At 42.0% G+C, this 16,508-nt stretch overlaps 1 protein-coding gene across 1 annotated transcript in view; it reads right to left on the bottom strand.

The window, feature by feature from the left end:
* The window catches only part of cerk (ceramide kinase), a 36,024-nt gene that overhangs the window by 11,287 nt on the left and 8,229 nt on the right, over nt 1–16,508 (bottom strand). The window contains exons 2-10 of the mRNA XM_031865685.1: nt 14,242–14,376; nt 12,836–12,958; nt 10,010–10,135; nt 9,370–9,436; nt 6,950–7,095; nt 3,065–3,139; nt 2,709–2,861; nt 1,415–1,520; nt 838–917 (exon numbers count right to left, since the gene is read on the bottom strand). Coding sequence (XP_031721545.1) covers nt 838–917; nt 1,415–1,520; nt 2,709–2,861; nt 3,065–3,139; nt 6,950–7,095; nt 9,370–9,436; nt 10,010–10,135; nt 12,836–12,958; nt 14,242–14,376 — 1,011 coding nt within the window. The remainder of the gene's footprint in view (nt 1–837; nt 918–1,414; nt 1,521–2,708; nt 2,862–3,064; nt 3,140–6,949; nt 7,096–9,369; nt 9,437–10,009; nt 10,136–12,835; nt 12,959–14,241; nt 14,377–16,508) is intronic.

Raw genomic sequence — 16,508 nt, 5'->3', positions numbered from 1 at the left:
CTCCAACACACACACACACACACACACACACACACACACACACACACTCACACACTCCATAAGAAGTCCCTGCTAACCAGGCCAGGACAGAAAATGTTGAATTTCATACCATGACACTAATTAGAGTGGGGAGAAAAACACACACAGCTTCTTTGCAGCTCAGATTACACACACCAGGGCGCACCAGCGCACATGAGTCCGTATTTCATGTGTTTGTGCTGCTGCTATATCAGTGGGTTGAGAGAATTGTAGATAATGAAATGTGTGCGTGTGCACCACGGTGAAGGGGGGCGCGGGAAAAACAGGAGGTGACGTTGTCCTACTCGGAGGTGAGTGGACGGACACCCGCCTCGTCCGGGGACATGTAATCTCATCAAGCAGACGCAGGGGTGGATGCGGGGAGATTTGGAAATCGATAGGCAAAAAAAATAAAAAAGGCTCCGGAGGGGCGCTGTGTCACTAAAATCAGTTTATATTTTCTTGTCGATAACTCATCAAGAATCTCATTTTCCTATGCCGCGGGAGAAAAACAACCGCAACAGACAATGGAGATATTTGAAAAAGGAGAAGTTGTTATTTACATTCAGTCCACCTCAGCTACTGCAGAATGCAAATCTCCCCTGATTTGTGTGAGAGTGACTTCAAGGGAAATGACAGCCAGCCTTGTCTTTCCTCTCAAACAGCACCCTTTAGAAATACTTATTTTCACATATCTCAGGAGTCTAGAAATGGCTTCAAAATAGGCAAACAAGCAGAGAGCGAGGCAGAGAAATGAGAAATGGGCTTTTCAGGTGTGATTAATTTGACACCTTTCGAGTATTAACCCCTAACTCCTACCTTTATCAGACTTTTCCTTCTCCTCTGACATCTCCCACTGCGTGTCTGTTGATGAGGGCTTGTGTTGACAGACGCCGCACCTGAAATATCAGCGTAACCGTGTTTTACATTCATCAACCCATCAGGGTTGCTGTGACATTCAAGGTGTTAACAAGCTTAGATCACTCATTAGGAGGGAATACATTCAGTCCACCTTAAAATAACTTGCATTGCGTTTCGCAATTTAAGGAGTCTGCAGCCAGAGAAGCTTTTCTGCTGCACAGTCATATCTCTTTTTATGGTAAAATAAGATGTCATGAAACACGGCATATTAACGCTTTTCAGCTCCTTTCGGTCCCCATAACAAACGCAAACAATGGCTGCACAAAGCATCTAAAAAAACAAACAAAGCACTTAGTGAAGAGCTTTTTGGAAAAGACTGAATAGGCTCTCCACAATAAATCAGATGCGCTTCCTGACAACGTAAACTATCCCATTTAAGCTCTGGCAGGTGCACTGCTGCCATTGAAGTGCATCAGATAAGTTAGCACATTGTAAAAAAAGCTGCAGAAATGGATATCTCTGATGCTTTATTTACCCGGATCGACACTGCAGCTTGTCCCTGGGGTCCCCCATGTTGTTCTCAGCAGGGAGGAAAGAGATCGTGCCTTCATAGTAGTTGTGACTCAGAAAGGTTTTTACGCCTGGAACACAAACACAGTGTGGGCCACAGAATGCATGTCAATATGTTTTATTTGATGTGTTTAATTTACCCTAATCACAGCTTAAGTTCTTTCAGCGACACATCTGCATAACTAATTGGACCACTATTCCTTATCTTTCTATTCTAATTCCTCTATTCTCTGGAGGGTGTTGTAGGTTTAACTGGGTTTAAGCAAGTTTAGTGATAATGCTATAGTAAAACTAACACACAATTGTATTTAAATGCCTTGTTGTGTTTGGTAGCCCTGGGGCCTGATTAATAATTTTTCTTTTTTTTAAAGCGTATTTAGTTCTGTGCTTGAGCCATGCTCATTTCTGCATATACAATTGAATCAAAGCTCGGTCAGGTCATGTATTATATTTGTAGAAATTCTATTTACCTCCTGACAGCACGTACTACTACTACTACTAATAATAATAATAAGCACGTCAATAATTTCATTCTGCCTGAATGATTGGGCAGGCTACCTGGTGCTAATGGTAGCCTACACTAATTAGACAAATGAGCTAATATTAGCATGCTAACATGCAACAACTAAGATGGTGTACATGGTAAAAATGAAAACTGCTTAGCATTAGGTTTTTAGCATGGTCATTGTGATGTGAGCATTCATTACAAAGCACCACTGTGCTTACATACAGCCTCACAGAGCTGCTAGCATTGCTGTTGATAATTGGTCTTGTCGATCTCTCTTGGTTGCTGCTTTTCATTAAGGACACTCAGACTTTACAATGGATATGTACTAAATATGGCATTCTGGGGACATTTTCCTTCATAAATGAGCCTGTACGTCCCAGGTTTTTGGTTAATAATTAATCTCACCATTGTAGTTGTTTGAAGCACCTTACAGTATGCATGCGTTTAGCCTCAGTGGGAAGAAAAATCTTGGTGAGCCTTTTGGTGTTGGTAAGTCCAACTACTGAGCTACACAATCTCTTGCACTGAAACCCACAAGCTTAAGGCTGCGTGTTAGATTCATATCTTAATCCTCCAAAGTCTTGACCCAGAGCTGGACCAGCAAGCTCAGGGATGAACTCAAGGTTAGCTCACATTAAAAAGAAGCCGGTGTGAGGTCAGTGCGCCACGGGGTTTTCAGAAAAAGGTGAAAGTGTGTGGGTAGGCTTAGCCTGAAGAGTCACTCAAGTTTAGAAAATGATGGCCCTCATACCTGACAGGTCATATCTAGCAGGACCCAGCCATCGCTTCCTCTCGCTGTCTGTTAGTACATCGCCATAGAAGCCGTAGCCAAGCAACGAGACGGAGTATCTGAGAAAGATGTCATCGTGGTGAACTGAACTAACGTCCATCGGCTGGGAATCCCCTGTTGAGACACACCCAGCAGAGTCATAGAAAAGCCCAAACATACACATGAACATGAAACTGAAAACCAGCTGGTGTAATAATCGCTCAAAAGGTTGTTTGTAGCTTCACACACAATACGGATAACAGAAAATTGAATCGGCATGCCACCCCGACACGTAGTGTGCTGTAAGTCTTCCATGAGTCTTTCAATTACTAACTCACCCACAATGATGTGTAAAGCAGAAGTAACTGGATCGTTGGTTCCCACTGTGGCAAAGCAGATACAATCAGTGGACCCTGTTGGATAAGAGACACACAGGTCGATGGTCAGCTATTACAGCCCCTGTACAGACAGGTTAAAGACACTGTGATGTGAGAGAAAAAAAAATACAAAGTCAAAATGTCATGAGTTTGGTGATAAACCAAAGCACTGGACAAATTAGATAGGTGGCCTGCAGATTATTTGGTCAATAGTTGTTAAGACATTTCACTACAAACCACAAGAGGGAAAGTTAGGGGCTGACCCAAGTCATCATGATACATTGTGGGGGAACCATGAATCTGTAATAAAAACAGATACAGTTATGTTGGGAGACTCTATCGGCAGGTAAAGCTGCAAAGCTGTATTTAACATGTGTACACCTCTTATTCATAGTTCAAATCTGAATATATATCGCCCTTTGGTGGAGTTACATGTCTTTCAAAGCTGCAACCTTGTACCAAGAATTCAGTGGGATGATTTTATTAAGCGGAAGTAAGAAGACGTCTCAGTTAAGTGAACTAATAGGATAGCTCCGGGCCCTGGGCTATCATCAACGCTCTTCAGCCAACAAATGAAGGATAAGACGCATTCCCCTGCCTTGAGAAAAACGTAGAGCTTGATATTAAATCTTTCAACTTGAGAGGTAATAAGGCTCCATCTCTCTTCCTGCGCCACATGGCGTAATTTCAGACCTATCTGCCCAACTTTGATCATCTTCAAGTGGTGAAATGGACCCACTGCCACTGATAAAAGACAGAGAGAGGGAGGGAGGGAGGAGAGTAGCGAGTGAAATCTAATTAGTGGTGTTTTGAGCGGGCTCACAGAAGTGTGACAGAGGAGATCAGGTCTATCATTCAGTGGTGGACACACAGATGAGTGTGAAGATGAGCTCCCTCTGTCGCTGCCTCTGACTTTCTCCTGCACTTATCTGGCCTTTGCCCCCCCCCCTGGAGCTTCATGATCACATCCGAACACTTTTAAATTGCTCCCGGCAGCGCTACAATGCCTGCTATTTTGCAGAGCGCTAAAAACAGCGGTGACACACGACTTCTCTAAAGCTACCCAGTAACAGCCAACTGACTTTGAATGGATATAAGTGGCGCACACAGATGTTCAATGACGTTCAGCCCTCAGATGTTCAATGTTTTATTCCCCTTAAGTTACTCAACCGCATGTAGCCTGTTGGCATATTCAGAGGAGAGAGCATAAACTGTCAGAAGGCATACCCTCAGCGGAGAAGCTCCAGGTTTTAATCTGCAATTCCCCCAAAACTGTCTCGCCAGTAAGATCATCTAGGCAGTGAAATCATCTTCATCTCAGGGACAACAATGGAGTCGAGATGCTTTTTAGTGCTGCCCCCAAAAAAAGAGGATATCTTTGCTGTTTGAATCCTCAGCACATTAATATATTTATAGCTGCACATGAGACTGTGTCTTATAACGACAAGAGTGAACCCTTTGGAACTCGACAAGTGGACCTTTGAACAACTTATCATTTCAATTTTTTTTAATCAAAATAAGCTACTTTCAATGTTTCAGGTAGTGCCGGGGGGTACAGTCAGAAAACATCTGACAGAACGAGCATTTGTGGGTATGACAGCTCGATGACAAGGCCAGAAATGAGATCACGACTCTAAATTTGAACCTTGGCATCGAGGGCTTTGATATCTTACTGACACGTTAACATGACTTTGACAGCAATATTGATAAAATCATGAATGGCAGCCAGGTGGCTGATACACTCCTCCATAATGGTGTTGAAGCATAGAGCTAAAAAGTACACATGTTATGGCTTTTATAGCAAAAAGCTCAACGTCAGCAATTTTTCTCTTTTTAGACACTTTACATTATCACCATTATCTGAGACATTACTGGCGCTTTAAAAAAAAAAAGGGGGTTTCAACTGTTTTACAATCAAGGGACATTCTTGACTGACAAAGTTGAGATCTTTTTTCTGAAGTAATTTTATATACCTTTTATTAGAGAGACAGTAGAACAATGCCGAAGCACATAGAGAGATGGGGAATGACACCTGGCTCGGACTGTAAATCGTGGTTTACGGTCAGTACTTTCTGACATCCCTACCTTGTCTGTAGCTCTCATCCCCCAGCCTGGGTAAACAACTTCCTATAACAGCTGGGCAATGCAGTTTTTTTTCCGCAAATGTTCCTCAAACAGTAGACAGTGCATTTGTTGGGGACTACTTTCAACTGCGGATTAATACATATTTAGTGCTCTAGGACGTATTTCAGCAGAACAGTGTTCCAAGATTGCCTTGGTCACTGTAGGCTTTGCTTTACTCTTGATGCAAGCAAACCAGAGGACAATTAGCCAATAATGTCCTTGCATTGCATGAATGGCATACCAATTACATTTCAAAACATCTTTTGAACTATATCTTCTTGAGAGCTTTCATCCCTGCAGCCCTGAGTTTTTACTAACAGCTTAACGTTATTGAGCTGAAGTGTCGTGACAAGATGTACTTCATACAGCTATAGTATGATAAGATTACATTATCTAAAATTGCATTTCATTTGTAAGTGTGAAAAGGCAAAACAACCGAGTCAACACATCCCAAATTATGATTGTAATTGGCCTTAAAATAATTGACTGTGTCCCCAGCTGATTTTTAAACCCCTCTGCTATTACCATCAAGCTGTGCACCAGATAGCCTCATATTGGTCTCCGTGCACTGTGTTTCTATCCTCATGAAAATGACAGTGATTTCAAAATGTCACACAGCATGTTTCCATTCATGGCACTTGGAAAGATTGACCCTCCGCAGGCCCCCGGCGGGACCCCCTGCCCTGTTGCCATAGAGATTCTCTTATGTAACTCAGCAACCCCCGGATCAGCAGGAACTGAAGCTCTTCAATATTGAAATCAATAACAGTTCTGTTAAGTGAGATTTTTATGTCTCAGACTCTAGAAACTCGACATCCATCATGCAACACTTATCATGACAAAACACATAAACACTATCCATTAAAGTATCTGAAGCTGTGCTCGAAAGGGGGCCCGATACTTTGGCACTTCTACATTTTACTCTTTGGAGTACCTTCACTTTTTCACAATATGCCGGTACTCTTTTCAGCCCACTCCATATCAGGTTGTCTGGGAGATCCATAATGGTGATTAATAACGGCACAGCACCAGCGTTTGTGCGCCGCATCTCATAGCCGTAAAGACATTACAAACCCTTGAACGAGGGGGCTGGAGTTAATCGACACAACATTCACGTCCTTTTTGTGAAATAATTAGTGAACTTTGTGAATATATATAATAAATAAAATGCTATTTTAAAGTTTTCAGAGTCTGCTAATATATTTTATTCACAATAGAGATTCAGAATGTGTCTCTTTATCCTGCTGCATAATATGTACGAGCATCTTGAGAGGGACTCTGCTCCTAAAACCGGATGAATAGCTCACGATGGAGAGAGCTTTTCAACATTTATAAACATTTTTCAACTTTTGACAGCTGAGAGTGACCTGGTGTAAAACTCTGGGCTTCCAGCTGTTGACCATGCCTCATGTGTAGGTGGAGAGAGAAGAGAGTCATGGTGAAAGTGGAGCAAGAGTTTTTCCATTTGAGAAGAAGTCAGAGTTGTTTCCTTTAGGCAAATTATAAGGTGGCTTGCCAGCATTACATTATGTTCTAGGCTGGTGCTGAAGATAAGTGGTGTTTTTTTAATCCTTTTAAAGCTTTTAACAAAACTAGATAAACACCAAAGTGAAATTCCTTTAATATGACATTCAGAGATCATTATCCCCAAAACCATTCCTGACGCGCTGCTGTTTCCAAACCCTGTAAATGTTTTAATGTGATATAATGACCAAAGCTCACCAGCAGGAATGATCCCTATGCGTAGAGAACACGGCACCAACTCCGCATCTGGTTGGTTCTGGTCCACGCCGTTGTCTGTTTGGATCCTGGTGACCAACCCTTGCAGGATCTCACTGAGCATCCCATCTCCACCCACACACACCACCCTGGACGGACAAATGACATCAACGATGTACACGAGTTATCTGTTGAACATTGGAATATTGTTCAGAGCCTAGGCGGACGCTGAGGAGTTCCATTACATGTGCGGATTTAAGAACACGACAACAATAGCCAGAAGACCTTGACAACAATAACAGTGAGCAGCAGGTGTAACTGTGAAAGCATTCGCTAAATAAGAATATCACACTGTGCCATCCAGCATTCCATCTTTTGTAAAGTCTGGATATAAACCTTGCTGAAATGGACCTATGAATTATATAAACTGCAGAGGAAAAGCATAATGGACTCTAACCATGATGTGCTGGACTGAATATCTGATGAATAGAAGCTGGAGACGGCGGAGCACTCGGCAGAAAGAACCTTTCATGTTATTGATGACCTGTATGTTCGGCTATCAGCTGCATTTTACCCTTTGCTCGCAGTCGTGAGCTGCATCATGTACAACTCTGGAAAACATAAACTTATGTGGCTTATGTGACTGATTTGTACATTTAGATTTATTGTAGAGTTATTTATTGTAAGTGATTCTAGAGAATAGAATCGGCTACATTTCTAAAATGATTATAAAGTGTGGAAATCTGTTTTATTGCCTTTAGATCTGAACTGCTGCTTTTGCTTCAGTTGACCACTTGATTTGAATTGAATGTCTAAAGCGTTGAGTAATCATACCGGGGTAAAAGATCTCTCTGAAAGGACCTTTTGTGTTGCTCCAGGCACTGTAAATCCTCCACTTCCCATTCTGCTCAAGGCGCACCACAGGGATCTGTCCTGGGTCCTTAACTATCCTCTGTTTACAAGCTACCTTTAGGTCAAATAGTTCAAGCGAGTCGTATCAAATTCCGTTTTTATGCCGATGGCGATTAAATCTGTTTTACATTGATTCAAAGCATTTCTTGGAATATAGATAACAAAGCACACTAAAACCCCTAAGTCTTAACCCCTTATTAACAGCACTTTGAAAAGGGCTGTATGAGGGTTAAGACTTGATTTTACACTAGGAAAGTAAAGTGATTTCCCTTTTCTGTTGTAAAACTGAATCTGGTCCTCACAAGGATATAATATATAATGCACACACACACACACACGCACACGCGCGCGCACACACACACACACACACACACACACACACACACACACACACTCTCTCTTTGAATTACCTTTCCCGAGGTTTCTTGCTTCGAGTCCTTGTCTTTAAACATTAAATCTCTTTGCAGAAATCTCTGCGTCTTATTGCCTTGACATTTTTCATAGGCAACCATGGTGCCGAGACGATAAATCCTAATCACATAAGTGGTCCACTGACTTTTTCTCTCCATTAGCTCCTCCATTAGGTTAAAATTTGTGGTTTTGCGTGAAACAATTATCGAATGGATTACCGTGGATACATACATTCATATTCCCCTCGGCATGAATTATAATCACTTTGGTGATCTTTTAACTTTTTCTTTAGCGCCCTTATCAGGTCAGAATGTTAACTTGGGACACACTTAGAGGTTGAAGGAAAAAGTCCTAACAGGAAGGATAAAAACAGTGTCTCTTTGTTACCCTACTAGCATGTTTATTCATGCTGTAAGGTAACCCTGATCTAATGTTGCACTGATGAAAAGTCACGCCAGGTTACAGAGATCCAACTCTGTTCAAGGTTCTCTGTACAGTATTCAGAGTATTAATATAGCATCAAACAACTATTTACTATGTAAAGACATAGTGGAGTAATGGTTACCTAAGCAGAGAATGAAGTCACACTTCCTGTGTGTGTGTGTGTTAGTGTAAGTGCATGTGAGCGTGCCTCATTGGCTAGCTCATGGGCGCCGCAGAAGGCGCAAACGTAGCGCCCACCCTCCAGTTCCCCCTCAGGCATACGCTGTTTGCTCTGTCATCACTGTTGCCCGTTGTTTGCACTGTTAGCGCTGTTAGCGCCGTAAGCTGCTAACCACCGCCTCAGCCGTCGGCATGTCGGGAGCCGTGTGAGCGCTAGATAGGCTCTGAATTTCTTATAGAGCACCTCCAAGTGGCGAGGAACACACCGGGCTTTGCCTCAGTGATTACAATCAGACAGCACAGATTACAGCACAACACGACCTCATAACAAGCTCCGAATGTGCGATAATACATTGATACACATGGCGATACACAGCTCAAGGCAGAGTCTCTCGAAGGCTGTGTTACAATATCAACAGACAAGAGTAAACTCCTGTCACAGTGAAGAACCGGTGTTGAAAGCCTGAAAGCAGAAGCTGCCCTGCTTGAGCACTCACCCGTCATATTTATCTAGATTGGCCTCGGTTTTCAAGTGGTCCCTGGCATGATTGGCCCGCTCTGTAACTATGGAAACAAATCAAACGGCAAGTGTTAGTGCAACTTCAATTAAAGGGAACGTACTGACATAACAATAGACTCTTTGTGGCCTGACGAGCACTAGCATTTTGAAATACAGGACAAGGAAAAGCTTTGCACTTTTGAAAACAGTCCCTGGAAACCCGTCATGCAGATTAATGCTAACAACCTAATTCAGCTATTTATATATTAGCCTGCAAAAAGAGTTTCAATATTTCAACAGTAAAATCTGTTTTCCCCGAATAATAACGACAGCAATGCAATCCTGCCATTCACAGTTGCTGTAGGAAGCCCGGAGTGACCATCAATACCGCAAGACTATGTGTAGCTGTTGCAAACACTTATTGAATAATAGATGTGTTTTGGATACCCAAGCTTATCAACTATCACAGCTTCCATTAAGGTGGAGGCAAGATTAATGGCACTATCAGCCAAATCATATCCTTGCAAGCCTCTTCGGCCCCTTGGAGAGGCCACAGTGGCAGCGGAGATCTATATACGGCGGCCACCGAGACTCATTTTTTATTTAAATGTTGAGGAGCGCTGCTGATAGGGACCCACCAATCACGTCGGCGGAGATGCAGGCGCGGCCAAACAGTGGAGCCACCTTCTGCTCGTAAATGCGCCTCCCGTGTTGCTTTCCCCCGAAGGGATTGATGTACACCAGAAGGCTCTTCGGCCGGCTGGCTGCAAAGTGAGGGAGGGGTATGAGATAGTCATTAAAACGGTTCAGCATATACCTTTTTTTTTGTTTTTTTCTACAACTGTGTCACTGATAAACAGCTTGATGAAGTTTTCATTAACCAGAGACCTTTCTCAAAACGCTCAGTCAAACTGACTGGTGCCTGCAACACGCCTCTCAGGAAATAAATGGTGTGTCTACCGACTATGGGAGGAGTGTGAAGCAATTCAGAGGTGCTGCATCATTCGGTGATAAACCCACAGAGTGCCGCGATGGAGAATACTAAATGGCTTGTTTATGGCTGCTGTGGAAGACTGCGTTTAGGACAACAAACTGAGATGCAGCAGCTGCTCCAATTGGAAATGAATGGATCGGGATCGGGAGTTAAATGAGCACTAAGAAATATAGGGTGCAATATTTAATTGGCAATAAGACAAAAGTTCCATTAGATTACATAAATGGATTGTCAATGGGGGATGTAAAGGTGCACTGTGGAGGAGACTAACACTATTGAACACACTAGAGCTTCATCTTCACAATGGATGTAGTTAATTTTCTTGAATTGATTCATCCTGCCAGGCAAAGTGGGGCCAAGTAAGCTGCTTCAAATGGACTAAACCCATCTTATGCTCTAATTTCCACATGCTAGTTACACACTAAATCCTGAAGATCTCAAACGTAAAATCACTTTGCAATCACATTACACATGTAGAGCGCTGTATTTTGCACTCATCCAGGTCAACAATGTAATAAAGCTCAATGTGTAGTGACTGATGGTGTAATAATAACCTTTTTCCAGGTCATGTAATGTGTTAATTGATCATTGGAAAACGTGTTAAATTGCTCACATCTGTAAAGATTTTGATGGATGATGCGCTGTTGTTCCGTCATGCAGTCTTGCATGTTAACATGCAGGAGAGAGAAATAAAGATTCCCTGGAGCACATCTGGACAGTACAAACGCTTCTTGTGCAAGCCAGCCAAAGATATTTTTAGTACACTCTTTTAAAGTTTGTAAAACCACCATTTATATGTTTTATCAGACTATTGGTTATTGCTGGCTCCATTCTTTACGTCTGTGCCTGTGAGGTACTATCTAGAAGAGAAATGCAGGTGGCCAACCTGTATTGTCGGTTTGCCTCTGGGCTCTCCTGAGGGGCATTGAATCTACTGTAAAGAATGAAGTGGGGGTGTTTTTTTATGAACAATAATGCACACTTTACTTACAGTCTGGTTAAGGAGCAGAAGAGCTCATTTAGCAATATGTCCAGTCTGGAATGCTTTAATGATATACCGTTTGGTCTGAAACGTAAATATAAGCTGAATATACAGTTTCTTGGTCTTTGTGATATTAATGTGGAAAATTATTTCCGTCCCTTCCCTTTTGTTTGCCTCAAACACTATCGATATACCTCACAATAAAAGCATCCTTTAGAGAATCTCAGGGTTTCAGGGGTTTTCCTTGGGCGTTACAGTGACTTATGTTACGTACTGTATGGTGGTGTCGCAATGAAGTAGTCCATAAACCACTCAGAAAAAAAGATTGTATTCCATATCCCCTGTGGCCATTGCTGACAGCTATTGAAATAGCTGAGAGATAAAAAAGCCTGGTCCTCACAGAACACCCGCTCCCTCCATGCAGAATAAACTGTGCGGCACAAAATCTTACAGTCCAATCTTAAAGCCGTTTCGCACCAAGCACGGATTTTCAAAAATATGGCACGGAAATTCATGAAAACTGGATTTGTGGGTTCTTATAAATGTTTGCAAACCCCTGCGGGTCATCAAAAAAAAAAACAACGTATAAATAACTGTTCCAAGTTATGCCATACCTCCAGCTATAGCTCCAGGTAGCTCGCTGCCACACTGGGGTAATTTTTTTCAACACCCGACATTGCACGAGAAACACAAGATATGTTATATTGTGGTTAAGGAACAGGGCTAGTCACGACAGTTATAGCATTAGAATCAAATTTGGGGTCCGATTAGTTTATGTATTGTGTAGCCAAACAGACAGACTCTGCCTGGATAGGTTTTTGTCGTGTGGAGTGGACATGAGGACTAAATATGGGGTATTTTTGCGATGAAAATGGAACACGGCAATACAAATAATTCCCACCGGACATTTTTGCATCAAACTCTTAACCTTTTAACCTGACAAACTACAAGTAGCGATTTCTAAACCAATTAAAGGAGCAGTGTGTAGGATTTTAGTGGCATCTAGTTGCAACAAACTGAATAGCCCTCTGCTCCGCCTTCCATTTCCAAGTGTGTGGGAGAACTACGGTGGCTGTAATGTAAAAAGGTTTTTGCTTTTGTTTGGTTTGTCCATTCCAGGCTACTGTAGAAACATGGCAGGCCAACATGACGGAATCCATGAAGAAGACCCGCTCCCTATGTGACACAAACGGCTCATTCTAAGCTTACGGAAACATAACGTTTCTTAGTTTCAGGTGATTATCCACGAATAAAAACTAATATTACATTCAATATCTGCTAATAAATCCCCCTAAATCCTAAACACTGTCCCTTTAAATCTAGTACTCTACTCTGCATTTATCCTAGTGCTCACTAAGCCAGATTCCTAATACGTGGAACTTTTATGGTGCATTGTCCATAAAATGATTCTGATAACATTGAGAAGCTCTGAGTGAGTTCAAAGTACATTCCCACATCTGTTAGGGAACATCATTAAACAGTACATACCGAGTAATGACAGTTGCTCATTGATAACTTGGATCCACTGCGCGCAGAGGCCCTCGCTGGCAGAGTGGAAGGTGACATCACTACACCGCCACTGGTGCCGCCTCGTTCTTCTAACGTAGGAAACTGTAGAGGAGCAGAAACAGAAGGAACAGAGCGCTTGCTGTATTATGATTGTTTATATTTTTCATAGGTAAAAATGTTAGTACGTTCATTACCAGCTGGCTTTGCTAAGTTGCAGACATGGCCTGAGACTGAGAATGAACCCTGGCTTTATCCTTGAAGCCAATCAGATGTGTGCATGAGCAAGAAATGAGTGCATATGAGAGTTATGTAAAACTGGTCTCTGCTGATAGTCAGAGAAATAGAAGAGTCATATAATATCCTGCTCTGAACATTACTGAAATATTTACGTTAAGGAGCAAAAGAAGAAGAAGAAGAAGAAAAAAAAAATCACTCGCTAAGCACTTTGACAGCCGATTCACTCACTAAGCACTTCAAAGTCAAATGATCACACTAAGCATTATTTTCATCAGATAGGGAAGTTAACTTTTCAGGCAAGTTCTTCCGACCAAATCGCTTACAGTACCTCGTGCTCGCTGTGGGGTAAAGCACAGAGAGACGTTTAGGAGTGCGTGTAAAGAATCATCCTTTTAATAAGTTACATAATCAGGATGGAACTGACGGGACGTGTCTTTGAAGCCAAGTTTCCACGGATCGTGGGAATGCAGTCGTGTCAGACTCGACACACTCTAACGCCAGTAAAAGCTCACATTAGCGAGGTAATTTTTAACATTTGGCTGCGATAAATAATGTAAATCCGATCTTGTTTGGATATAATCTAATGGCTCAAAATTAAGCATTAGCCCAGAAGTCACTGGCATGCTGCCATCTTAGACCCAGTCGGCTAAGCTGTGAGGGACTCTCTTGTTAATGCATTACTTTCAGACTGTGGAGCTGTCGACGGGCTTATTTCCCGTGTCAGATCACTTGTGATTGGTGGAGCTGAGGACTGGCTTTTGGCACACTTACTCAAAATGGAACTGCGATGTGGCATTGACCTGCTATAGTGAAATGAAAGTGACAGGGATCAAAAACTGGCTTCAGGCAACTTTGTTGGAGGGAACAAAAGACACTCTATCTATTTCTTAGAGCAGCAGCTCAGCTACTAAGTGTTGCACTTGTGAGAGACAGATTGAAAATGGCTTAGATATCCTATCTAAGCCATCTATCTAAAAGCACTGGATCCTACACTTCCTATAATGCAACTGAGTCCTCATACAACCGAAATCATACAACCGTTTTCAGAGGCTGAGTAGCGTACTCACCGTGACCAGCAAATTGACTTTGACGTGTAAAATCAGTGGAATGTCCCTTTAGAGTGTGATTATGAGTGTAGGTTTTGATACCTGTGAATGCATGCGGGTACAGCTGGGAGTGCTGCTTTGCCTTTTTCTGACTCCTCCTGGTCTCTGCGTAGTCTTGATCATCCTTGGTGTCGAGGACAGCCACTATTTCACACACCTGAACAGCATGGCTGTGTGCTGGAGAGACATGAATAAATGCATATTTTACTCAACTGCATTACACAACAATAACCGGTGCATGATGCTCTTCCGATGGAACGGTTAGTCTGTGTAATACGTTCTCTGATGTACATACACACATTTTTGACAAACCAAAGCAATTGTGGAAGTGACTTATTTGACATGTTGCCCAAACATCATTCATCATTTTTGTGAAGATCATTAAAGCTGCAATAATCAATATTTTTATCAATCAGCAATGGATCACATGACCAAAGGGGTCACTTATAGAGACAACCCCACAAAGAAGTATCACCCAACTCAGTAGTTCCCCTCATTCATTCCAGATCATTGTTTTGCTTTTACGGCCCATAACTTCTACTGTTTATTGTTTCTGCTCAGTCTCGTCAAACTCATCAGCCTCATTTCCAGATGTAGCAGGCAGCTGTTTCAGGGAAGAAGCTCCCATGCAAACCCGCTACACGCTTCCTGCCCAGCACCACATGGCACACAGGCAACGTTAGCAACCAGCTGATGAAGTTGAACATTTAGCAGCTTAAGAGCCGGGCATTTCCCTCGGGAGTTGGTGGAGGTCAAAAACAGAGCTAAAAGTAGAGTGAATATTGGACTAACATTCATCAAATGAATGCAAATGTATATGTGTAAACAGGCAAATGTTTGCTAACAAGTAAGGAAATGAAGGTTTAAGTAAGTCGAGGTTCCCCCTTTAAAATGAAGACAGCTTCATCCATATCTTATGACCTTAGAATGGCTTACCATTTATTTCACAAAAGGAGTAACAGCCATATCCCAAGAGAGCTGCTGTGTGTTTGTGAAGGAACTGCATCTTCTTGTTCTTTTTTTCTCCCCCCCGTGGGGACCGGGTTCAGTCTGCTAGTTTGAAAATGATGTGGGATGAAAGACTTTGGCTGTGTTTGAATGGTTTGAATGGTTTACAGAATTAGTCGAGAATGGTGTGATCTGGTACCGCCTTGGCAGTGAAGAGATTAGGTTGGGTCAGTTGCCTTAAAGGGCTGCTAAGTCACATCAACGGATTTAATGGGTATTAAATTACTATGTTTGAAAGGCAGAGATTGGGAAAATAAAAGGGAGTTACTGGGAAATGGTTTCCTTTCGCATCCATACTGGTAAGTGTAGACAAGCTGGTCTGAGTATGAAACAGAGTGGCCAGGGGAAATCCAAATAAAGCAAAGAAATCATGACATAGGAAGGGGCAACTCAATGCTGTTTTACTCTACATCTCACAATAATAACATATATGATTTCCCTTGGGAGCCATTTCTATATTTTAACTCAGAAATTGTGAGCATTCAAGCACAAAAGATGGCGACGCTACTCACGGAAACCAAATTCAAAAGTGCACTTTTGTGCAAGGGAAAGGGCAATATTACTTTCAATGAGTTTAACTGACCTCTTCAACTGCATCACATACAGGCATCACAGTCTCTCCTACGAATGTATTCAGCCGATATGGTGAAATGGATGGGAGGGAGGCACGACATATTATTTCTCTCCCGGGACTCTGAGGGAATAGGATTTCATTTCTTTCTCAAATAAAGATGATGCGCCATGCAGGCATGAATAACTTTATAGCCATCGATATTCACACTTTGACAAATGGGAAGAGTTATGGCCATGTGTGTAATAGCTTTATTTTGGAAAAAAAAGAATAAAAAGAACGAGGAGGTATTTCAAATATGGCACGTATAGTGCTCTGCCGAAGGGATTGTTGGGTGTTGCGTTAACATATATAATGGATTACTGAAAGTTACTGACTAACACATTCCATCCATTTTCGAAACATGTTTTAGCATTTACCATTAATTCCCACTTTGTGGCTGATGTATCTTTTCTGATAAAAAAAAGATACATAAGCTTGCTTTAAAGCTTTCCTTTGGGTACTATTTTCTCACAGCAGGTGTTCTGGTTTGTCATATTAAGAAAAGCCAACTAAAAACATTAATTGTGACAGTTCTATCGAGGTGCCCCAGTAAGCATGGCAGTGGAACAGTGATCCACCGGTGCACAGTATCAAGAGCCCTGCAGCTGAAGGCTAAATGGAACGCAGCCACTATTAGTTTAATTATGTACACCTGTGCTTTCCCTAATGTGACATTTCAAGAATGTTT

Source organism: Anarrhichthys ocellatus, unplaced genomic scaffold (assembly GCF_004355925.1).
Source record: "Anarrhichthys ocellatus isolate YVR2014 unplaced genomic scaffold, GSC_Weel_1.0 scaffold33, whole genome shotgun sequence".
NCBI classification, from domain to species: Eukaryota; Metazoa; Chordata; class Actinopteri; order Perciformes; family Anarhichadidae; genus Anarrhichthys; species Anarrhichthys ocellatus.
The sequence above is the reverse complement of the archived record's forward strand: the minus strand, read 5'-3'. Positions and strand labels throughout refer to the sequence as shown.